The sequence below is a fragment of the Rhinoderma darwinii genome, chromosome 7 (assembly GCF_050947455.1).
Source record: "Rhinoderma darwinii isolate aRhiDar2 chromosome 7, aRhiDar2.hap1, whole genome shotgun sequence".
In the NCBI taxonomy this organism is placed as follows: domain Eukaryota; kingdom Metazoa; phylum Chordata; class Amphibia; order Anura; family Rhinodermatidae; genus Rhinoderma; species Rhinoderma darwinii.
In genome coordinates, this window is record NC_134693.1 from 112265300 (window position 1) to 112292067 (window position 26768).

Below are 26768 nucleotides of genomic sequence, written 5' to 3' on the forward strand. Positions count from 1 at the left end.
TTCTAAGGGTATGTTCACACACAGCGTAAACACTGAGGATTTTCTGCAACAGTTTCATTGTGGAAAATCCTCAGCGTAATACAGTAGCAGCAGAGTGGATGAGATTTGAACAAATGTCATCCACACGCTGCATAAAAAAATTTGCCGAAATAACGTTCATAAATAGACCTGCGATGCGTTTTTTTTTTAATCCACAGGATGTCAATTTATGTTTTGAAATCGCTGCTTTTCTTTTGCAGGTTTTCCCCATTGAATTCAATGGGTGTGGCGAGACCATCAACAAATACAAAATGTTGCGATTTTTGCGGCGGAAAAATATTTTTTGGGTTTAAAAAGTGAAGAAAAAGGTTTATACTTAACACCCAGGCGTTTTCATAGCAATGCTTTCTCCTATTCTCTGCGCAGTCCTGCCTCCTGGGATGATGCATCATCCAATGTGACTGCTGCAGCCAATCACAGGCTACAGTGGTCACATGGGCTGTAGCGTTATCCCCGGAGGCCGGCCTGGATGAGAACAGAAAAAAGTGTCGCTATGACAACGGACACAGGGCCAAGTATAAACCATTTATTTCTTTCAAACTCTGTTTTCCGCAGCAGACATTGCGCACAAAAAACTGCACCACAATTTGGTGATTTTTCTGGCGGAATTCCCTGCAGGTTCCAGGACGGATACGCTGTGTACTTTTACGCAGCGTATCCGCACTGTGAGAACATAGCCCAAAGAGCTCACTGAATTCCAGCCTGGTACTGTAATCGGACGACACCGTTGTGCAAGTCAGTTCATAAAATTTCTTCCCTCCTAGATATTCCATGATCAACTATGTGGAAGTCCAGCTACTCAACAACGAAGTGGCACATCACGTAAAGTTACAGAGCGGTGTCGCCGAGTGCTGAGGCGCATAGCGCATGAAAGTCGCCAACACTTTGATGACTCAATGACTGCAGAGCTCCAAACCTCCTCTGGCCTTAAAGAGGCTCTGTCACCAGATTTTGCAACCCCTATCTGCTATTGCAGCAGATAGGCGCTGCAATGTAGATTACAGTAACGTTTTTATTTTTAAAAAACGAGCATTTTTGGCCAAGTTATGACCATTTTTGTAGTTATGCAAATGAGGCTTGCAAAAGTCCAAGTGGGCGTGTTTACAGTAAAAGTCCAAGTGGGCGTGTATTATGTGCGTACATCGGGGCGTTTTTAATACTTTCACTAGCTGGGCGCTCTGATGAGAAGTAACATCCTCTTCTCTTCAGAACGCCCAGCTTCTGGCAGTGCAGATCTGTGACGTCACTCACAGGTCCTGCATCGTGACGGCCACATCGGCACCAGAGGCTACAGTTGATTCTGCAGAAGCATCAGCGTTTGCAGGTAAGTCGATCTTACCTGCAAACGCTGATGCTGCTGCAGAATCAACTGTAGCCTCTGGTGCCGATGTGGCCGTCACGATGCAGGACCTGTGAGTGACGTCACAGATCTGCACTGTCAGAAGCTGGGCGTTCTGAAGAGAAGTGGATGATACTTCTCATCAGAACGCTCAGCTAGTGAAAGTATTAAAAACGCCCCGATGTACGCACATAATACACGCCCACTTGGACTTTTACTTTTAAACACACCCACTTGGACTTTTGCAAGCCTCATTTGCATAACTACAAAAATGGTCATAACTTGGCCAAAAATGCTCGTTTTTTAAAAATAAAAACGTTACTGTAATCTACATTGCAGCGCCTATCTGCTGCAATAGCAGATAGGGGTTGCAAAATCTGGTGACAGAGCCTCTTTAACTGGGTTATCCGGGTTTTTAAAATTCATGGCTATCAATATTAGATGGGTGGGGTCTGACTCTTGGCACACCCGCCTTTCAGCTATTTGAAGGGGCCGCGGCACTTGCACGAGCGCCGCAGCCTCTTCACTGTTTACATGGTCTCCTTCTCGTTAGTATTTTGCACGATCCGTTACATTTGTAGTTACACCACTTTCCCATTCAAGTCTGTTCTAGCAATACAAAGAGGATAATATGAAACCACTTCTATTAGGCCCTGTCCATCACTCCATTAATTGTCCATCTCAGGATTTATTCAGCATTCACACAATCCTGCTCTTGGAGCACAGAGCCTCAGATAGCCTTGCAAGACAAAAGAATAAATGGAATTTAGTTTCATGAGGACCCCGTGCAGCCTTGATGTTTTTTTTCTATAATTCACCTTTTAGGAGAAACCGCAGTATAAATATATATCATGGTAAATGAAGTGTTAAAATGTATGCGAATATCTTGCACCTAAGATACGGTTCACAAATGTCAGCTTGTCTACACCTAACATTTATTTTGGCACTCGTGAGCTGAGATAACATCCATACTAAGCGGTTTTAGATACTTTTCTGCGTAAAGGGACTGACTCATATAGATAACCCCTCTCCATGCGCCCTATGAAGCCCTCATGAACCAGATTAGAAAAACATCTTACAAAGTGCATCTCTCACTCTGGTGGACTCAAACCATCCATATATTACATGGTACATCATTCATCTAAATGGCCACCATTTAAGTCAATATTTACCAAGCAGCGACATGTCGGCCCCACTTGGCTTCCGTCAGTGGTAATCACCAGGGGTTAGAGAACCTGTACATATACCAATGTTGCTTTTAAATTGTATGTTTCAGGCCTGAAACTGCAGTGCCCCCACCAGCATCTGTAGTAGCAGCAAAAGTGTCCCACCGCCCTTCACCTGTATCTTCCCGTCTTGCCATGTTGTAGCAGTAACAAGGTTCTCCTCAAGTAGTAGCAGCAGCAGGTTCCCCCACATCTCCACCACCAGTAGCATAATAGCAGCAGGGTCCTATTTCTTAATAGTAATAGCAACCCCTCCCCTTCCCAAATATTTGTAGTAGAAGCATAGTCTACCTATTCCGTCAGTAGTAGAAGGAGCAGCAGGAGTGTCCCCCTTTTCCCGCAGTAGAAGAAGAATGGTTGTGCCACCCCCTCAGACACACAATTTCCCCAGTGGTGATAGTAGCAGGGTCCCCTCCAAATCCACCAGTACTAGTAGCAGCAGTAGGGTCTGACCATTTCCACCAATATTAGTAGAAGACGTAGGGTCTATCCCTTTTCTCATATATTAACATGGGCAGCAGAAGTGCTAGTAGCAGCAGGGCCCCCTATTTACGTCAGTAGCTATAGTAGCAGCAGCATGCCTCCTCACCATTCCCGCATTAATCATAGCAGCAGTACACCCTCCCACCGAAAAGGAGTCCCCACCACAACAGTACTGATCTCCAACAGGTTGCCATGCTGCGCATGCTGTAGACTATGCCCGGCTGCTGCACAAGGCTTCTTGTCCCAGAACTGATCTCTGCTAACATAGATCGATACTGGAGGAGCATATAGCGGCTTTCGGCAGGAGGGGTCAGGGACCGCATCCAACTCTATACATTCGGCAGTGGGTGGTAGCACATAGGTGCTGTATGCAAGATGTGCTGGAAGGAAGACCTGGTACAGGAGCAATTGGCTTTTTCCAGGCCTCTAGTAACAATTGACACCTCATAAAATACCAAATGACACAGTACATTCAGGCAGTATGGCAATCTGTTTGAAAGTTCTTAATAATCCCAGACATGGAAATAGAAAATTGCGGAGTGGCTTCCAATTCCACGTGCTGAATATAGCGATTAGTCAGTCATCCACTGTGACAGAACGCCAGGGATAGAGGGGTGGTGAACATCACAGGGTTCCCATTTCTGCAGTAAAGATGGCCCTAAGGCTGGCTAATTAAAAGGGTTATCCAGTGTTATTTAAATAACGCAAATTTATTGTAGAATAATAAATATTAATAAGAATAAAAAAGTGTGACAACCATTTTATTTTTTTAATCATGAAGGGTGTGAAATTCTGTGCTGGCTCACTTAACAATAAAGCTTTATTGAGGTGGAAGCTCTGATTTTCTGATATTGATCTCCAAATCCCTTCCTCCCCGTCACAGAGATAATTGACAAAATTCTGTTTGCCTGCAACTGCCACTAGGTGGAGCTCACTACACATTTATGTTGCTCATATTGGATCGATTGTTGTATTACATAAAAGTAGCAAATCCCTATACATTGATGAAAGGTGTAGATCCAAGATAGAGATACCGCCAGCTAGGTTGTCTGCCACTTGGCAGATTGCTACATGGACAAGATGAAGCAGAACAATGTGGCATTGAACATTATGGGGCCCAATTATTAAGGCCAATCTCAAAAGTGGAGAAGGATCAGCAGAGGTGTACTTCTTTTCACTCATTAGTAGAAACATGGTTGTGTGTCACACACACACACACACACACACACACACACACACACACAGCATGTTTTGCAACCTACTATAAGGGATGTGGTAGTTTCAACATTAGAATTTTTATTTGGGCTGTATTATTCCCAAATGTTTATGACGTTATTGCATATAAATAACAACAGTCTGCATAAAACATGCCAAAATATTCAAGCCTGTATTTTAATGGATTTATGATCTATGATCTATGAACAGGTACAATAACAAACCCTCTTAAGGAATGTGCGCTAATCCTAAGGAAAACAGAAGCTTTCCCGTACCAGTAGTTTAATGATTGGGTTATTATTTTTTTTACAATCAGATTGGTTGCTATGTGCCATCCCTATTTTTCACATCGATATGACAGGTATTAGAATAGTAGTGATATTATAACACAGTACCAGTGTAAAGCTGCCAGCACCAATACATTCCTCAGGGGCCATCCAGGGTATAGAGCTAAAGTGCATGGGTCGTATACTCCAAGAGTTACCTAGAGAAAAAAGGGACAGTAATACCTTTAGGTCCAGCAGGAAGATAAATGATCATTAATTGTAGTAATGGGGGGGGCGGCTGTGACTACTGAGGAAGTGTGTCAGGGCTACTGTGACTGGTGAGGTAGTAGGGGAACTACAGTGCCTACAGGACAAGTGGGGGGGCACTACAGTGCCTACGGGACAAGTGGGGGGGCACTACAGTGCCTACGGGACAAGTGGGGGGGGCACTACAGTGCCTACGGGACAAGTGGGGGGGGCACTACAGTGCCTACGGGACAAGTGGGGGGGGCACTACAGTGCCTACGGGACAAGTGGGGGGGCACTACAGTGACTACTAGAGAAGTAAGGGGAGGGCGTGAGACACTATTTCTAACTCTAGAGGGCAAAGGGTGCTGCTGCAACTACCTAGGGAAGCTCTATTCAGAATTCGGGGGGGGGGGGGGGGGGCGGCGACAAAACCTTTAGTGAAGTGTAAGGCCCAGCTAGAACATCCCCAATTATAGTGCGGACTTGGCCCCACAGAGTGTCCTAAACCTGGCAAAGATTTGACCCGCCCTGGTTCGGACTATTTTAGTTATGTTACTAAACTACTTATGTGAAGCGCACCTCCAGTTAAGTGTGCAAATGAATATTATGATGGATGCACCCAGTGATGTGATTTCAATATATTTTATAAACGCGCCTGTTTTCTATAATAACGCAGCACGAACTGTGTGGTCTCTGTCATCTAGGTGGTAGTATACAGTACAGGAGCATCTAATGCTGAATACGGGAGCCTAGGATACAGAGTCGTGCTCCTCATCTCCATTATATGGGTGCCATCCAGCAGTCTGTGCTACATTATTACAGTAGAGAGGCAGTTTATAAGGTATATTAGGAAATCACATTACTGAGTTAGTCCTATGCAATATTATTTCTACATATCACTGGAAGTACACCTCATTGAGTGTTAAGTTATAGGACGGGGTTTAAAATTCATGATGTATGCTTATTTACCTTGTCCTTATCTGTATAGAATTCCTGAAATTTTCGCAAAGGAGACATAGAAAAAGAATCTTCTGTGTAACGGATTAAGAAGTAAGGTTGTGGAGCACCCCCTTCATCTTGACAGAAATCATCATAGGTTTTCTGAAATTCTAGCACCTATTAGAGGAAAACAAAATCACTGGTCAGTGAAAATAGATGTGCACTGCCCAAAACAAAAACGAAAATAAAAACTCTTTTTGACGGAAACATAGAACTTGGGACTTTTCATCATATTACACTTAAACTGAATGCCTGCCTTTAAAAAAATTTAAAAAATAAGTTTAAAGCTAAACATGTGCAGTTGATAAATGCTCCATTTATCGGATACTAATCTCCAAATCTCATGTACAGACATGGTTAATTGAAGTTCAGGCCACCTGCAATCACCACTAGGGAGAACTTATTGCATACGGTTTTATTATTGAATTCAATGCATATGTCCAGCAAGCTCCCCCCAGTGGTGACTGCAGGCAGCCTGAATTTCATAAATGTAATTAAATGCCTATGCAGGGGTTCTGGAGCGCTGACTGCTAGAATGACATGTTACTAATCTGCACAGAATTTTGGACCTAAGGAGCCATTTACACGTTGCAGTGCAGTTAAAACCACATAGTAGCATCTCCGGGTGGCTTCCCTACCATGGAGCCATACCTCCTACCGCAGCGTGCAGCTCGTACCCCAGGGATGTCTCCGTCCCGGGCGGCGGCAGCTGCCTGCTATAGCTCCCTGCCCTCTTCAGCGGCTGCACTAACTGCTACGGCAGAAGACACGCCTGAGGCTCCTCTATCTCCAGCGGCATCCTCATCATCACTATTAGGGGATGAATCCCCCCAACAGCCTGCGGCCATAAAATCCAGAGCCCGCACATCGGCTCTTTCTGCGGGAGCCGCAGCTTTCCACCCAGAGGGAGGGGCTCCTGGAGGCCAGGTACGATCTACCACTACCTCCCTTTCCCTGTCGATTTCTCTCCTATTGTCCGGGGTACCGTTGCCATCACACCAGCATACATGCAATGCACCTGATGTCCCCTCTGAACTTTCTCAACCTGCATCACTCCCTCCATTATCAGCACCACTACGATGGTCGGACACTTAGGCTGAATTGGAGGCTACCCCCTCTATGAGTCCATATGGGACAGATGGGGATCCCTGGATACTCCCTCATTAGGCTAGGCTGCTGACCATTTACCACCTTGCCAACTGCCTCCTGCACCACCTTCCTGGCTGACATTTCTTAATAATCTTCCCAACAAGACAGACTTTGATGTATTAGTATCTAAGGTCACTCAAACTTGCAAGGCAGAAATTGCAATTGTAAGCAAGGTTCTTAAACAGCTTGCTAACCAAGTGGATACTCTGGAAAAAGCCCACAATGGCACCCGCCATTATATTTCTCAGCTTCAGGAAACAATACATGTCCATGAAATAGCACTTAAGGACACTAATCGTCACTTGGATAAGAGGTTGTAGTAATAATATCAGAACAAGGGGCCTTCCGGTAGCTGCAAGGGATGAGGACTTGCGGATTACCCTTGAGGCCATCTTTAATCTTATCCTGGGAGAACCTGCTACCCGTCACATCAAATTGGATAGAGCCCATCGAGCACTTAAACCTAAAGGGACTGCCTCTCATCCCCGAGATGTCATCTACTGTGTTCATGATTTTGAGAGCAAGGAACGTAACATGACCAAAGCTCACAATCTTCCGAATTCGATGGTGCTCCAGTACAGCTCTATCCCAATCTCTCCTGGATCACACTGAATAAACGCAGGCTCACTCCTTACTCTACTGTGGGGCTTACAAGCAATGTATCGCTGGGATTTCCCGTTTGCCCTGACAGCTCATAGTGGTGGCTGTTAGGTAATCCTGAAGTCCATTGAAGACTTGTATACCTTCTGTGCCAACCTGGACACGCCAATTCCAGATATGATGGACAGGGAGGCGATATCTCCACTGCCTTCTGCTCCCCCTGACTGGCTACCAGGCCAGCACAAGCGGAGACATCCCCCCTCTTTGAGCTGATCTGGCACCTCACCAATGGTATCCCCCAAACGGTGACTCTCCTAGTTCGGAAAACAGTGTTGTCATGTTCATAATCTACTACACCTATTGATTCCGCCTTCCGGAGAGTTTTGTTTGCGTTTTTGAGGACTCTTGTTACACCTTAACTATTGCTTATATTGCCCGATTTGATTTGATTTATAGGCTTTTCAGGTTCAGTCCTTTCACTAGCGCTCTTATATTTCGGTACCGCTCACCAACAGAGGAATTTGTAGGAGTTCGGAATGCTCCAAATTCTGGTATTAACATACCAATAGTACAACTTTTTTGTTTTTTCTTTTCCTCATCCAGGTCCTTTGTTACCTGGTTCTCTTGACAAGTGCATTTGTTATTTTTATTTCTGTGTGTCTGTTTGTTTTTGTCTTGTATCGGTCTAATCTTTCCCTCGTCCTCCTGTGTTTCTTGCTACCTTGCCACCACTTGGTTCCTGATCTCCAAATCGCAGACACGGTCTTGTACATCATCCCACTACCATCCTCTTCACTAAAACTCACCTACATCTCTACCGACAGATTCTCCCTGGGGGAGTACGTTCCACTACTATTTAGCGCACTTTCACCTTCAATATGTTACACTGTGTTATGTTAAATTGCCCCCTGCGGCCCTTCTACTAGGAGGTGACTTTAATGTGATTTTTTTATGACTTAGTGGACCGCCGGTCCCTAACTGGTAACTTCTGACTTCAGTAAACGTATACGGAAATACTCTTTACACGACCTTTGGCGTATTAATAATCCCACTGACAGGTCTTACTCCTTGTTTTCACTGGTGCTTAGAACCCAAACGCATATTGATTACTTTTTTGGTAATACCCCACTTTTGCGCATGATGAATGATGCTCATATGTGTTCTGTGACGTGATCAGATCATGCCCCAATGTCTGTGTCCCTCAAGACCTCCCAAGCTCATACTAGAGTGTGCCATTGGAGACTTAATGAGACCCTTCTCAAGAGGCCCCAGCCTAGGGAGGAACTCCGCTCCCATTTACAGCTATTTTTTTAAATTAAATGTTACATCAGTTTCTTTGGAAGATATTCTCTGGGAAGCAAACAAGGTCTTTATGAGGAGACATTGTATTGCTTTATCTTCTCATCTCAAAAAAGATGTTACATTCAAATCGACTGAGCTTCAGACCAAGTTGCGGACTCTGGAATCCACTATGGCACTAAATCCTACCAAACGTACCCTTAAACAGCTAATTGACGTTAGCGCCAAAATTAAGGACTCCTATACACTAGACAGAAATATTACGAGAGAGGTAACAAACCCCACACACTTCTTGCCAAATAGACTGAGCAATTGATTACGTGTGCCCTTGAGGGAGGCAATGGACGTGTGACACATAATCCAGACACTATCACTGGCATATTCCATTATTGTTGTGCTAAACTATACTCTTTACCTGAGAGTCTAGCCAGTGATCCAAATGAGAGGAAACATCGGTTATGCTCTATTCTTGAGTTTTGTCATCTTCCCTCTCCCTCCCCTGCAGAACTAATCTCCCTTAATGACTCCATCACTATAGAGAAGATTGATGCGGTTATTCAGGACTTACCAATTAGGAAATCTCCAGTCCCTAACAGACTGATTTATCTACAACAAAATATACAGTCCAGAACTCCTCTCTCAACTTCCACCTCTTTTTAATTCCTTTAAGGCTGGGAATCCTATCTATTCTACTACGTTACATTCTTTTATTACTTTAAGGGTATGTTCACACGCTGAGCCAAAAACGTCTGAAAATACGGAGCTGTTTTCAAGGGAAAACAGCACCTGATTTTCAGACGTTTTTTGAGCAACTCACATTTTTCGCTGCGTTTTTCGGGCCGTTTTCGGAGCTGTTTTCAATAGAGTCTATGAGAAAACGGCTCCAAAAACGTCCCAAGAAGTGTCCTGCACTTCTTTTGACGATGCTGTAAGTTTACGCGTCGTCTTTTGACAGCTGTCAAACGACGACGCGTAAATTACAGGTCGTCGGCACAGTACATCGGCAAACCCATTCAAATGAATGGGCAGATGTTTGCCGACGTATTGGAGCCGTATTTTCAGGCGTAAATCGAGGCATAATACGCCTCGTTTACGCCTGAAAATAGGTTGTGTGAACCCAGCCTAATACCTAAACCAGGAAGGGATCAGCCGGACTGCAGGAATTACAGACCCATTGCATTGCATTGCTAAACGCTGATCTTACATTTTTTTTCACTAAAATCCTAGCCACACGTCTTAATGACTAGCTGCCATCTCTGATCCACAAAGATGAGGTGGGATTTGTCCCATTCCGACAAGGGGACGACGACATTACGCAGAGAATTGTAGATCTTATCGATGTGATGAACAGGACATCAGAACCCAACCTCCTGCTGAGCCTCGATGCCGAAAATGCATTTGCTCGCTTAGGGTGGCCATTCTTGTTTTCCGATCTAAACGTTTTTGGCCTTTCTGACCACCCTGACTCATCTTTATTCTAGCCAGACGGCTACGAAAACACTCCCACACACCTCTGCCCATTCGTTTCAGACCAGAAATAGTACCCGCCAAGGATACTCCTCTTCACCCTTCCCATTGAACCCTTGGCTGCCGCTATATTGTCTCATCCGGATATCAAAGGAGTGAGAGTTTGAGATGGACAGCTTAAAGTCTCTCTCTTCACAGATCATATATTGCTTACCCATACACATTTGCATGCTACTCTCCCTAATCTCTACGTACTCCTGCAGGATTTTGGCCGTATTTCTGTCTACAAGGTGAATACCACTAAAACTGAGGGAGCCCCCTTGGTTATCCCCCCCCCCCAACTCCCTGCAGAGGCTAAAAGCTAATTTCCTATTTCAGTGGCAATCGGACTCCCTCAATTACCTGGGGGATTAACGGATACCTACATATCATTCCCTCTATGTGCAGAATTTACCCCCTATGTACAGGAATATACGCAACTTGTTGGATAAGTGGTTGAAACTACCCCTGCCTTTCTGTCTGCATATTTTTGCGGTCAAAATTACGGTTACCGAAGCTGCTCTATTTGTTTGAAACACTTTCAATTCCTGTAGCCATGGGTGATTTAAAAGCAATCCAGCCTGGTCTCATGCACACGACCGTAAAAACTCCCGTTATTACGGGTCGTAATTACGACCCGTAATAACGGGCTCATAGACTTCTATTGGCGACGGGTGCCTTCCCGTTTTCTCACGGGAAGGTGCCCGTGCCGTTGAAAAAGATAGAACATGTCCTATTTCATGCCGTAATAACGGCACGGACAGTCCATAGAAGTCTATGGAGCTCTCGTAATGACGGGTGGCTACATGTGTGCACCCGTCATTACGGCAGCGTTGCTAAGCGACGTCAGTAAATAGTCACTGTCCAGGGAGCTGAAAGAGTTAACTGATCGGCAGTAACTCTTTCAGCACCCTGGACAGTGACTACCGATCAGTATAAACCTGTAAAAAATAAAAATAAAAGACTTTCATACTTACCGACAACTTCCTGCTTCCTCCAGTCCAGTCTCCCGCCCGTTGCCTTGGTGACGCGACCATCTCGACATCCGGCCCGACGTCTTGGATGACGTTTCAGGCCATGTGACCACTGCAGCCAATCACAGGTCAATCACAGGCTGCAGCGGTCACATGGACTGCCGCGTCATCCAGGGATGTCGGGCTGGATGTGAAGAGAGGGACGCGTCACCAAGACAACGGCCGGGTAAGTATGAATTTCTTTAACTTTTATTACAGAAAAGGCTGTCCCTTCTCTCTATCCTGCACTGATAGAGAGAAGGGGCTGCCGATTAGTGCAGTGCTATTTTGCCGCCAAAAACGTGCCCGTAAATACGGGTGGAATACGGGTGACACCGGACCCATATTTACGGGCACGGGTTCGTAAATACTGGTGCAAAACGGGTGGAATACGTGTGACACCGGACCCGTATTTACGCCAGTATTTACGGGTGGGAAAAAATACGGTCGTGTGCATGAGGCCTTACTGCGATTTATATGGGTGAGGAAGAGACACTGATGCACACGTGTGACGTGTGTAAAACATGCTCTAGGCGATTTCCTCTCTTCTAGAAACTCTCCTTTGACATCTTTTCTGTTTCACCCACACTTTCCCAATAGCCAAAATGACACAACTGTCCAGAACCTGGTCCAGGAAGGGTTTGTTTAACTTTGCGGACATAGACGATCATACTTCCAAGAAAGTACATTAATTTGACTGGCTACAAGACAGATTCTCCCTGCCTATACTAGGGATGTCATGATACCAGAATTTGGACTTCGTTACCGATACTTTGTGTAGTATTGTGATTTCGATACGAAAACGATACCTTGCCAACAGTAATAGAAAAAAAAAAACTCTTCCATTTTTTGATGTGAGGCACGAGATGTGTTCAATTTTGAATGTGCCTCACATTAATAGTAATTAACCCCATCATGTTTCCCAGTTATAATGGGTTAATTTGTAAGGTACATGATGGGGTTAATTACTATTAATGTGAGGCACATGGAGGTTAAATTCATCACACCTCGTGCCCCACAATAAGTGAAAGAAAGCAGTTTTTATTTTTTTACAGCGTACACATCATAAATGACGCAAAAAAATTGTTGTGCAGGTTATTACGGCCGCGCCAATACTGAATGTGTATATTTTATGTATTTAGACTTATTTTAATGTTTATTGTAAAAAAGGTGTATGTGTATTTTTTAAAATATTACTTTATGTTTTTACTCTATTTTTAAACTTTAATGTACTGGCATATATCTATATGCAAGTACATTAGCCTGTGTACCGATAGTACATCGGCAGTAGTTAGGACATACCTAAGTATGCCCTAACAACAGGAAATATGATAAGACAGCCCTGGGGTACTCCAATGGACCCTGGGTTGTCTGCCCATATATGGTATGGCCCTCGATCGTGTCACAGGAATTTCCCCTTCTCATTTACCTCGGAATGCTGCGGTGGCCGTCAGCTTTGATCACAGCATTCAGGGGAATAACGCCGGAGATGAGATGTTCCTCTGATCACCACCGTTATAGAGCGGGGCTGCGGCTGTGTAATACAGCCAATGCCCCGCTCCTGACATTAAGTGTGCGCGCGGTCAGCATGAGGTGATGCGGCCGGCGCTGCACTAATGAGCGGCGGTTCAGGCACTGAATACAGAACATGGGGGTGTTTTTTCAGTGTGCCCGCCATGTTTGGTCTTCAGTGCTGCCGCTCATTAGTGCAGCGCCGGCCGCATCACATCATGCTGACGGCGCGCACACTTGTCATGACTCAGGAGCGGGGCAAGGACTGCATTACACCGCCGCTGCGCCGCTCTCATACATTCATGTGTTACAATACGGAGCTGTGCGGCCGCACAGCTTAGTATCGAACCGTTTGGGGATGCACAGTATTGAAGTTTCGATGCATTGTGCATCCCTAGCCTATACATAGTAAAATTCCACTACATACGCCTAATGCATTACGCAAACTCTCTTCTGTGGTCATCCAGTGTCCATCTTTACACAGTTTGAACGTTTATGTAGATTGGGCACCTCTACTAAAGGGCTCATCTCTGCTATCTATAGCATCTGGCTTAATCCAACAGCTGACAAATTACCCAGACGCTCTTACATGAATCATTGGGGGGAGGCTGTATTTGCGTAGACCAATTTCCATTACTACATGGCGAACTATCTGGAGGAGGGCTGCTAAAACCTTGGTATGTACGATCTATAGAGAGAATATAAAGTGTTGATGCACTGCTACCAAATGCCTGAAGTCCTCCATCACCTGAACCCCGCTAGGGGGTCACTAGTCCATATTTTTTGGGAATGTCCGAGAATAAGACCCTGCTGGGATAAAGTTTAACAGCTCATACTCCGTACACTTCAATTAGACATCCCATTGGAACCTTTATCATACCTGCTAAATGTCCTGCCCACCCCAATAGGAAAAGTATCCCTAATACATTTTGACGGCATCTAGATGCCTCATAGCTCGCTGATGGAAACAACCTGCGCCTCCCATGCTTACGGATTTATATTTCAGGACTAAAGATATCAGATGTCTAGAACATCCTACTGCGGTCATTTTTGATCGCCTAGAGAACTTCTTGAAAATTTGGCTCCCATCTGATGTGTTTTCTATCACATGTAGGTGGTGAAAATTGACCGCTACTCTTGCTCTGACGGAACCAAAAGGTCATGGAGACCTGCAAACATCCCTCTCTATTGAAATCCCAGTCGGGACAAGATATCAAAATAGGGGGTAAAAAAAACTCCCAGGGAGCTGTCCAAATTTTCAGGAGCATTGAGCGCCTCACGCTGATCTGTAGCGCTGGGAGCTGTCCAGCAATTTCAGCATCTCAGAGTAGCGTCCCCATGACAACGAGGACGCTCATGCTGCAGACCACGGATTATGCGACCTGTAATGTTTTTTAAGTAATGTTTCTAAACAATTTTTGTATTATATGACTATTGTTTTAAAAATGTATCCATGTAGTTTTGTACTGGTTCACTGATATCTAACTTTTCTATCAATGCTAAGAAGGTAATACGAACAAACCACTTCCACTATAAACTGTAACCAAGCTCTCTGACATATAAGGAGGGAAATTTATTTTTTCCTCTAACTTTTTTCAAGCCTGAGAAAGACCCTGGTTCAGGGTCGAAACGCGTAGCTTTTATTCTAATTCTAAATGACATATCAGTGTGTCTTTTAAAAAAAATGTTGTCTTTTTTTTACCCTTATTTGATATCTTGTCCCGACTGGGTGCTCCTTCCATCAGTGGTGATAATTTTTTTTTCTTTTTCACAATTTGGTTCAACTTATAGAAGCGATACCTCCTCATTTACACGACTCTTTAGTTTTATAGTGTCATTTGTGATAAACATCACATGATGTCATTACTTTTTGCTTTTAGTGAGGATTGTAATTATAGATGTTTCAGCCGCTGTAGTTAACAAAATCCTCCTGTTAACAGTATAGACGTAAGAGGACGGTGAGACTGATCTGTGAAGGATGCAAGTGTGAACTGTGCGCGGAATTATGGAAATTGTAGTTAACATGCTGGGTCAAAACCACAGCTCAGAATTTCTCTTCCTGCCCCACATGTCCCGTGATCAAACTCCGTCAGCTCCGATCGGAGTTGTCAAAATGTGTTTCACGGACAGCACGAGGAGGCGGCGGGGCAGCAGACTGCACGAGGAGGCGGCGGGGCAGCAGACAGCACGAGGAGGCGGCGGGGCAGCAGACAGCACGAGGAGGCGGCGGGGCAGCAGACAGCACGAGGAGGCGGCGGGGCAGCAGACAGCACGAGGAGGCGGCGGGGCAGCAGACAGCACGAGGAGGCGGGGGGAGCAGACAGCACGAGGAGGGGGGGGGGAGCAGACAGCACGAGGAGGCGGGGGAGCAGAGAGCCCTGGCCGCTTTTTAGTGCATTCTCATAGTCAAGACTTTTTAAGTTGAGGTTGTGGGAGGAGTTGTACTTTCTTAAGATGCTATTCTGAGGTACATGTACATTAGCATTTTATTTATAGAAATTTTTATTTGGTTAGAAATGAAGAAAAAAAAATTCTACTTTTTCTTTTCAACGTACACCAGTATTCATACATTATGTTCTAAATTTATTGTGAGGATACAAATAAGTCAACAGCACTTGATGTATTGGAATATATTTAATAAAATGTATAATGTCTAAACCGTGTTTGAATTTTATTTATTTTTTTAATATACAGCCAGGCCCTGTTCACATAGCGTTAGAGCCGTTCATTGGGCGTACACGCCAACATCCATATTCCTCCATTTACCTGACACATGCATAATCTATATATTTATTTTTATATTTTTTTTTTCTTTCTTCTGTATTGAATAGAATAGTAGACTAGTAGAACAAGTATAGTGCTTGTTATACGTTTTTATTTTTTTACTAGGAGAGCCTATGGGCATGTTTGACTCTGACATACTGCCAGAACATTAGCCTGTAGACAGCCCTGGGGTCCTTCAATGGTCCCTTCGCTGTCTGCCCATACAAAAAATGGGCACCAATTGAGTCATATGGATGCCCTGGGGGACTCTACCTTTGCCTCTGCGCTTGTACACCACAATAAACTTACTTGAATGTCTTTAGTTCTCCAGGTTGGCATAATGGCAGAAAATTTTCATCACAGTGCACCAAGTGGATAGAGATAAATCTATCGATCTATCTATCTATCTATCTATCTAGCAGATATAAAAAATGGCGACAGCACCCTGCAACACTAATGCCACCTAAACCACTAAATATAAATAGATATGCACTAAAGCTAAATCTACCTACAAATAGGGAGGTTCTTAGTGCACATTTTGATCAAAAAGTGTTAGCCCACCTGCCACGACAAGGCGACCTCTGTAAGGTGGGAACCTACGCTGCACATACACCCAGAACTGGGACTAAGCCTACATATATACCTGGGGATGGTAGGATCCAGCATTGAACTGATTAAAATCACCCAGGGCAGAATGGGAGGAGTGCAAGAACAACAAGTGGAGGCAGTCACTAACCCCACATATATGGATACCATAAACACAACAAAAATTGAACAGCACATTCCAACTAAATGATACAAAATACGCAGGTGCAAGAACACCTATGACAGCTATCTATATACACACACACTTTAATATAGTCCAGAGCTGAATTCAACATTCTGCTGGCTGCTTTTCAGTATAAAGGATAGTATGGCTACAAAAACGGAACAATCAGGGAACGCTGAGAGATGTGAGCTGAGCCTACAGAACTGTGAATGCAGTTGTGGATTAAAAAAAAAAAGCTGTGACTCGATGTAAATCAGAATCATATTTTTGCAAAAGTTACTTTACTTTTTATGTACATTAGATCAGATCTTTTAGTGAACTGAGAAAAGTAGTTCAAATGTGAACACTTACTTTAGGCTTACATATGTCACAAATTTCTGTCTCACTGATTTGAAACCGGATCAAGTGAACGTTACCTGAGATCTGGAGAACTTTTCACCAATAGACACTGGCGGCTTAATCAGTTCTATCCCATCCGAAAGGCACAATGCAGGAAAACAAAACCAATAATAGAAATGATACTTCTTTAAATCCTACAATAAAGCAAAAATACAATACACGAAAATGTCAAAATAGGATTTGATTTTACACATTGTCGACTCTACTGGGAGTGTAATCGGTTTATAAATAAAGCTTATTCACTGTATAATGAAAATTCCTCCAGTTTTAAGATCTCAGCTTGCTTTTCATGACTGAAAATGTTATTGTTTATATCTAGAAGATGAAAATCCATACAGACCTACATACTTCTCAGTTAATGCTTTAAAGGCCACGTGCAATGTTGAAATATTAAATCTCTGGATCCAGCGTGTGAGAGACAGGACACGCTGTCACTGAACCCGTCATTCCAGCTTAACTGACGGATACAGGTTACAGCGCTAGATACAGCTGCTCCATATGCAGTATATAAAGCAGCTGTATCTCAAAAAGTAAAAATCATTTTTCACCATAAGTTTGAGTGCTGCATATATATATATATATATATATATATATACACACACACATTATATATATATATATATATATTATATGTGTGTGTGATTTTTTTTACAATTTCTGCGTATCATTTACTATCACAATAATGTGGATCTTTCTTGTAAATCCATTCAATTTATTCATCCAGCATAGCTATAAATATCTGTACAATGCGTTCAGAAACCTTTATTTATGCAGGTTTAAACTGTGGCATCCATTCTGAATCCCCACTCGGACTTCTCTGCCATGTTGCTTTAGTTATATTAACGCTTTTTCAATAGTTCATTAAAAGTCTTTTGTTGACCCACATTTTTATGCGGCATACTGATATGAACTGTCAAAAGGTGACGAGAAAGAAAAAAGCCTTCTCAGAGATTAATATCAGAGCGGTTATGAAGTGATTTGTCAGGGAATAACCTTTATGGAATACAAGAGCCTGTGCTCCAGGGAACCTCAACATTCAACATATTAAAAATGTCACGATTTAATCTAGAAAATAACAGCCGGAATATATTAAAAGATGGAAACAGGGCTCTTTGTGATCAGCATAAAATTAAAAAGACAAATTCTTTGTATGCGAGATTATTCAATTATATATTAAAGCTCTCTGTTCTGGGACACAAAGAAACTACAGCTGAAAAAGAGCATACAGGGCCAAAATCAATCTTTTTTACAAAGTCATAAAAAGTTAATTGCACTTAAAAAATAAAGAAAAAGAAAAGACAGACAATTAAACTCTGATTACTGGTGTGCTGGTCCAGGCAATCATGGCAACATCAGATGATATATAATAATTAAATAATTTAGCACACTCCTTTTGCCTTGTCGGGAAGGATAAAACGAAACTATGAAAAAAATAATAATAGTATTCCCGGACTAAACCAGCACACTCAGAGTAGAAATTATTAATAATTTATTCACGATAAGTTAAATAGAAGTTTTATTAATTTAAAAAAAAAGTGTTGGCGATACCATTACCTTAGTCGAAATCCAACCACATTTAATCCAAAAAAACAAGGATCTATTATAGACCTATAAATGTATAAATAAATTTGTTTAAAAACCACCCAAGGTCAGCTGACCAGGTGATTTAGACACAACGGAAACATGATATATCCAGGGCAACAAGAAATACCTACATATAAATACACATAAATCCAGTCCAATACGATTGAATAGAATCCATATAACTAGAATGATAATGTATTTTGCAGCGCTATAAAATAAACAAAATGTATAAATCAAAATTATCAGAAAACAAAATATATATATGCACGTGGATCGAGAGGTACTCATCTATTTGCAGATACATTCAAGGGGCCCCATTGATAAATGTTATCCAGAAGATCTTAAAGTGTAGCTAAACGTTTTACAAACTTCTGACATATCAGAGACATGTCAGAAGTTTGGATTGGTGGGGGTCCGAGCACTGAGACCCCCACCAATCGCTTCAACTAAGCAACTGAAACCCTCGTGTGAGCGCTCAGCTGCTTCGTGTCTGTTCGGCTATTTCCGGAAATAAATGTATTGTATACGGACTCAATAGAAAGTCTATGAGCCCGTACTCCGATATATCGGCTTTCCGGAAAAAGCCGAACAGACTCGAAGCAGCTGAGCGCTCACACGAGGGTTTCAGTTGCTTCGTTCAAGCGATTGGTGGGGGTCTCAGTGCTCGGACCCCCACCAATCCAAACTTCTGACATGTCTCTGATATGTCAGAAGTTTGTCAAACGTTTAGCTACACTTTAAGTTAGACCAATTCATCGTCCATTAATAGCAATTCAAGCAAGTAGATGGTATGTGCTGTAAATGCAAAGGCCGACAGTTCCTTGCTGAACAGATTCAATCGCGTCTTTCAGGACAAGTTAGAAGTGGAGATTGTCGCTGACACTCAATCCTAAAATTGAAACCGTTGCGGGATTAACACCTAGTATGGTTCCTAGAAGAGCTCCAACTCTTAAAATATATCCTAGTTAGCTCTGAATTTAGGAGAAAATCGAAAGATAAGCAGGCTTGGTTAAAAAACCGACCAAAGGGCATGTTTAAATGTGGGACATGGTCCTTTTGTAGATATGTCCTTGAAATTGATAGATTTAGCGATGCCAACGTGGAGAAGGGATATAGAGTACAAACTTTTTAACTTTTATTAACTGCCGCTCTTGCATGGAGGTATATTGCATTATTTGTCCTTGTAACAAAATGTACATAGGCAAAACTAAACGTGAACTTCAGATGCGTATTAGTGAACACGTATCAGATATAAGAAAAGGTCAAGTCAAGAACCCGTTTACAATTCATTTTAAAATTTATCACCATCAGTCCCCTTCTGGACTGAACTATATGGGCATTTATTTACCACCTGATGATAGAAGTGTGTGGGGGGGGGGGGGGACGACACAGAAATAAAATACTCCTACAAAAAGAAAATATGGGTATACACACAACTAAATCAAGTTCAACATGTTCCTTTGATACTAGCTATATGTTTATTGGTCCTTGTCAGGATTGCTTGGTTTGATGACTGTATACCAGTGTCTAAATCAACCCCTGTATGTTTAGGATTAATGCTCCATTGTTCTCTTTGTATCTATCAATGTCATGTTTCTTTACATGGATGGGCCTTGTTTAAAGTAAAGTCTATAGAAAGGTTTCCTTACATTATCGGATCTAAGTATATTTGAATATGAATTCCTACAGTGGGGTATCTTTGTGATAATTGCTTTGATAAATATGTATTGTATGGAGTTGACTCTGCACTATACTTTTCTATTTCTCACTTGAGTCTCTAAAAAAAAAAAAAAAATGTATTTTCAATCCTGTAGTATCTTTGATGTAGGTAGGGGTTCCCACAGGGTTTGTTGGCGACCTGATAATTTGTCCGGTTTGATGTCACCACCTGGACAACATCCGTAGTGTATATGCTACTCTTCGCCTCAGCTGGGGACCCGGTCGTTGGTTCCCGCTGGTATGTTATATAGTTACATAGCTAATATGGTTGAAAAAAAAACACGTCCATCAAGTTCAACCAAGGGATGGGAAAAGGGAAGGGAAAAATTTCTACACATAGGAGCTGATATTTTTATGTTCTAGGAAATTATCTAACACTTTTTTAAAGCCATCAACTGTCCCTGCTGTGACCAGCTCCTGCGGTAGACTATTCCATAGATTCACAGTTCTCACAGTAAAGAACGCTTGTTGCCTCTGCAGGTTGAACCTTTTTTTATCCAGACGGAGGGAGTGCCCCCTTGTCTTTTGAGGGGGTTTTTACATGGAACTGGATTTCACCATATTTTTTGTATGTGCCATTAATATATTTATATAAATTAATCATGTCCCCCCCTTAGTCGTCTTTTTATCAAGGCTAAATGGTTTTGTTCTTTTAATCTTTCCTCATAACTTAGATTCTCCATGCCCCTTATTAGCTTCGTTGCTCTTCTTTGTATTTTTTCTAACTCCAGGGCATCCTTTCTATGAACTGGAGCCCAGAACTGAACTGCATATTCTAAATGAGACCTCACTAATGCTTTGTAATATTATATCCCTGTCCTGTGAGTCCATGACTCTTTTAATACACAACAATATCTTACTGGCCTTTGAAGCAGCTGATTGACATTGCATGCTGTTATTTAGTTTATGATCTACAAGTACACAAAGATCCTTCTCAACAAGTGACTCCCCCAGTGTAGCTCCCCCTAGGACATATGATGCATGCAGGTTGTTGGTACTCAGATGCATAACTTTACATTTATCTACCTTAAACTTAATTTGCCAAGTAGATGCCCAAACACAGTGTGTTCAAATTAGCTTGCAATTTACAAACATCTTCCATAAACTGAACAATACTACATAGCTTGGTGTCATCTGCAAAAATAGAAATAGTGCTATTAATCCCATCCTCTATATAATTGATAAATAAGTTGAATAATAATGGTCCCAGCACTGAACCCTGGGGTACACCACTTATAACCGGGGACCATTCAGAGTAGGAATCACTGACCACAACTCTTTGGATACGGTCATTGAGCCAATTCTCAATCCAATTACAAAACGATATTCTAAACCTATAGTCCATAATTTACCCATTAGACGTCTATGAGGGACAGTGTCAAATGCCTTTACAAAGTCCAAAAACACTATATCCACAGCGGCCCCTCTGTCTAGGCTTCTGCTCTCCTCTTCATAAAAACAAATCAGGTTGGTTTGATAACTTCTGTCCTTAGTAAAACCGTGCTGGCTGTCACTTCTAATACTATTTTTTGTCACATAATCCTGTATATAGTCCCTCAATAGCCCCTAAAATATTTTCCGCACGATGTTTGTTAAGATTACTGGTCTATAATTACCCAGGGAAGACCTAGAGCCCTTTTCGGAAAAAGGCACCACATTTGCCCTGCGCCAGTCCCTTGGCACTATACCAGTCACTAGAGAATCTCTAAATATTATGAAGAGGGGGACAGAAATAACTGAACTAAGCTATTTAAGAACTCTTGGGTGTAACCCATCTGGTCCCGGGGTCTTGTGCACATTTATTTTATTTAACTTAACTTGTACCATATCTATATTCAGCCAATTCAGTATATCAACTGATATATTAACAGCACTGGCACCGGCTACATCAGCTGCTCTTTCTTCTGTTGTATATACAGAGCTGAAGAACCCATTTAGTAACTCTGCCTTCTCTTGATCCCCTGTGACCAACTCCCCATTACCACTATCTAGGGGTCCCACATGTTCAGACCTTGGCTTTTTTGCATTTATATACTTGAAGAATTTTTTGGGATTTGTTTTACTATCATTGGCCACCTGCCTTTCATTTTGTATTTCTGCTGATTTTATTAAGCGCTTTATAAATTTACAAAGGCTACAGCTGTACCCCGAGATTTGTATTTTTCAAATTCCTTTTATCATGTATCGCCCTTTTTACAGAAGGTGTAAGCCATGTGGGGTTTAATTTTGGTTGCTTATACTTGTTACCTATAGGAATACATTTAGCACTATAATTACCCAAAGTAGATTTTAAAATCTCCCATTTATCATTTGTCCCATTATTTGACATTAGTTCTTCCCAGTCTATATTCTGAATTGCAGCCCTTATCCTGGGGAAATCGACCTTCTTAAAATTAAGTGTTTTTGCCCTCCTAGCCTGTGTTTGTTTTTTTACAGTATATGTAAAATGTAACTATATTGTGATCACTGTTACCGAGGTTTTCACCAACATTGACATTCCCAACAAGCTCTGCATTATTAGAAATGACCAGATCCATCAGAGCTTCACCTCTAGTCGGGTCTTCCACAAACTGGCCCATAAAATTTTCCTGCACCAGGTTGAGGAAATTTCTCCCCTTCGCAGTTGAAGCAAAGCCATGACACCAATTAATATCCCGGTAATTAAAATCTCCCACTATCACTACAGTACCAGCCTCTGCAGCCCACTCCATCTGTTTGTATAGCTGACCTATCTCCTTAGTTATATTGGGGGTCTATCGATTACACCAAAAGTAATTTTTTTCAGTGTCTACCTCCCTTTGTAATTCCACCCACAAGGTTTCAACCTCCTCACAATCTTCACCCACTATTGTCTCTTTTACACCCACCTTCATATCACTTCTCACATACAGACATACACCACCACCTTTCCTATTTGTCCTGTCTTTCCGAAACAGTGTAAAACCCTGTAGATTTACAGCCCAGTCATGAGAAGAGTCTAAACATGTTTCAGCAACACCAACTATATCTATATTTTCCTCCAGTACTTCTGGCATTTGTGAACACACAGTTTAACTTGCCTTTCAGTTTTTCACTTTCAGTATCAGAAATTGATTATTTGACATTATTTGGGCATTTTTGGCTTCATTGCTGTTTTGTAACAAAAGGATCTCCTTATCCTGTTGTCTAGTCCTCTCCCCACAGTCTATTTCTCCCCCACCAATTTAGTCTGACCCCTCTCTAACCTAACTGCCCCTTTAATTTCTACATTGACTTCCCTCCTCAGCCCTAGTTCAAATTCTCCGCCACCCCAGCTAGTATTCTCTCCCCCAGCACAGCAGACCCCCTTCAATTTAGGTGCAAATCATCTGCAGAATACCGTTTGTACCCCAATGAAAAGTCAGCCCAGTGCTCTAGGAACCTAAAGCCTTCTCCTCTACACCAAGACTTAAGCCATGCATTCAACTCCCTGAGCTACCGCTGTCTTTCCTGTGATGCGCATGGCACAGGGAGTATTCTTGAGAAAACAACCTTGGAGGTCCTTCCTTTCAGCTTGTAGCCTAGTTCTTTAAAATTATTCTTAAGGCTCCTCCACCTACCATTTATTCTGTCGTTGGTTCCCACATGTACCACATCACCACCAGAACCTCCCAGTAATTTATCCACCCGTTCTACCACATGCCAGACCCTGGCACCAGGAAGACCGCAAACCATTCCGTTGAGGCGGTCTTGGCGACAAATTATTCTATCCGTCTTCCTGATTATAGAATCCCCTACAACTACTAGCTGGGCTGTTCTCCCGGCTGTTAGGGAGATCAGTATCCACTAGGGCTGCCATTTCTGAGACCGGCACCCTAACATCACCAAACTTGGCAATTTTGCTTGGAATATCAGAAACAGGATTGGCCTTCCTTTTCTTGGACCCCTTCCTACATTAACCCAGCTACTTGCCTGATCCTGCTTACCCATGTCTTCACCTTCCAGTTCTACCCCACTAACTGCTTGTTTAGAGAGCAGGATGCTCTGCTCAAGAATGTCTATCGCCCTCAGCATTGCATTTTGCTCCTCCAGATCTCCAATGCGAGTTTCCAGGAGAACAACAGGTGTTTGGTTTGTTTCCATGGTTTTGGCTGCGGGCTGCAAGTTGCCCTCCCCCTTTTCCCCCCCGCGTTGATGGGGACCCGGTCTGGGTCTGCAATAGGTGCAGGTCCCTGTCATCACGTGGGGTAGGTGGTCTTTCGGTGCTTGCTGCTATTGCTGGTGCCCCAGCTTGACACTGCCTTTGGGTAACCTTATTGACAGGCTCCCTACCTTGGGACGTTGAGAGAGTATATATAAAATACCAGCTTCTTCTCCTGAATTTAAATATATACATGAGATCTGTGCTATCGTCTCCTCTCTATTTCCTATTTTTCCTCCTTCCCTCCCCCATCCCCCCCTTTGAAAGCATCTATCCACAGCACCGACAGAGTATCTATCATTAATTGAGAGAACTATAATGTAGTTAATTATTATGGTCTTGTATTTGACTTTGGGATGAGAAGACTCTGCTGTGCACTACCTTCAAATGTGGAGAAGTTCTTTAATCTTTGGAATTATACTATATCCTTGACTGAAATATTCTGTATGTCAGGGGCTCGTTGTTCTTATTGAGAGTTCTAACTTTTGAAATTTATATGTTAGGACTATATGAGAGATATATTAATATATGATAATTCACCTTTGATTATTTTGAGTATCATCTGATATATTGAAACTACTTATGCAGTAGGTCTACGCCTTTAAGATGGACACTATATAAGGTGTGGATACCTGGATGGCCATGATGGCTCTGAGGAAGTCCCGGACAGGATGAAACACGTTAGCCAATCTATTATGCACTGACACATGCGCGAGTGACTTAACACTCCGTGTACCCGCTTCAGAGCAAACTACATGCTGGATGACTACAACTTGGACTTGCATTGTGTCCAAGGCTACGAGATACGGGTGGATACATACTAACCACATAGGTTAGAATTAGACCGTGCCGGTTTACCTGGAGAACGAAAATTCTATCTCCACTTCGAACCCGTCCTGAAAGACGTGATTGAATCTGTTCAGCAAGGAACTGTCGGCCTTTGCTTTTACGGCACATACCATCTACTTGCTTGAATTGCTATTAATGGACAATGAATTGGTTGAACTTAAGATCTTCTGGATAACATTTATCAATGGGGCCCCTTAAATATATCTGCAAATAGATGAGTACCTCTGGATCCACGTGCATATATATATATATATATATATATATATACATACACAACCGTTCAAAAGTTTGGGGTCACCCAGACAATTTTGTGTTTTCCATGAAAACTCAAACTTATATTTATCAAAGGAGTTGCAAAATGACTAGAAAATAGTCAAGACATTGACAAGGTTAGAAATAATGATTTTTATTTCAAATAATAATTTTCTCCTTCAAACTTTGCTGTTGTCAAAGAATGCTCCATTTGCAGCAATTACAGCTTTGCAGACCTTTGGCATTCTAGCTGTTAATTTGCTGAGGTAATCGGGAGAAATTTCACCCCATGCTTCCAGAAGCCCCTCCCACAAGTTGGATTGGCTTGATGGGCACTTCTTGCGTACCATACGGTCAAGCTGCTCCCACAACAGCTCTATGGGGTTGAGATCTGGTGACTGCGCTGGCCACTCCATTACAGATAGAATACCAGCTGCCTGCTTCTTCCCTAAATAGTTCTTGCATAATTTGGAGGTGTGCTTTGGGTCATTGTCCTGTTGTAGGATGAAATTGGCTCCAATCAAGCGCTGTCCACAGGGTATGGCATGGCGTTGCAAAATGGAGTTATAACCTTCCTTATTCAAAATCCCTTTTACCTTGTACAAATCTCCCACTTTACCAGCACCAAAGCAACCCCAGACCATCACATTACCTCCACCATGCTTGACAGATGGCGTCAGGCACTCTTCCAGCATCTTTTCAGTTGTTCTGCGTCTCACACATGTTCTTCTGTGTGATCCAAACACCTCAAACTTCGATTCGTCTGACCATAACACTTTTTTCCAATCTTCCTCTATCCAATGTCTGTGTGCTTCTGCCCATATTAATCTTTTCCTTTTATTAGCCAGTCTCAGATATGGCTTTTTCTTTGCCACTCTGCCCTGAAGGCCAGCATCCCGGAGTTGCCTCTTCCCTGTAGACGTGGACACTGGCGTTTCGCGGGTACTATTTAATGAAGCTGCCAGTTGAGGACCTGTGAGGCGTCTATTTCTCAAACTAGAGACTCTAATGTACTTGTCTTGTTGCTCAGTTGTGCAGCGGGGCCTCCCACTTCTCATTCTACTCTGGTTAGAGCCTGTGTGTGCTGTCCTCTGAAGGGAGTAGTACACACCGTTGTAGGAAATCTTCAGTTTCTCGCATTGAATAGCCTTCATTTCTAAGAACAAGAATAGACTGTCGAGTTTCACATGAAAGCTCTCTTTTTCTAGCCATTTTGAGAGTTTAATCGAACCCACAAATGTAATGCTCCAGATTCTCAACTAGCTCAAAGGAAGGTCAGTTTTGTAGCTCCTCTAAACAGCAAAACTGTTTACAGCGGTGCTAACATAATTGCACAAGGGTTTTCAAGTGTTTTCTAATCATCCATTAGCCTTCTAACA

General features: G+C 42.6%; 1 protein-coding gene across 4 annotated transcripts in view; it reads right to left on the reverse strand.

Moving 5' to 3' along the window:
• Nucleotides 1–26768, reverse strand: part of ATG7 (autophagy related 7) — a 259880-nt gene that overhangs the window by 216332 nt on the left and 16780 nt on the right. For all 4 annotated transcript variants that reach the window (XM_075833851.1, XM_075833852.1, XM_075833848.1 and 1 more), the window contains exons 6-8: nucleotides 16844–16960; nucleotides 5787–5933; nucleotides 4698–4786 (exon numbers count right to left, since the gene is read on the reverse strand). In XM_075833851.1, coding sequence (XP_075689966.1) covers nucleotides 4698–4786; nucleotides 5787–5933; nucleotides 16844–16960 — 353 coding nt within the window. The remainder of the gene's footprint in view (nucleotides 1–4697; nucleotides 4787–5786; nucleotides 5934–16843; nucleotides 16961–26768) is intronic.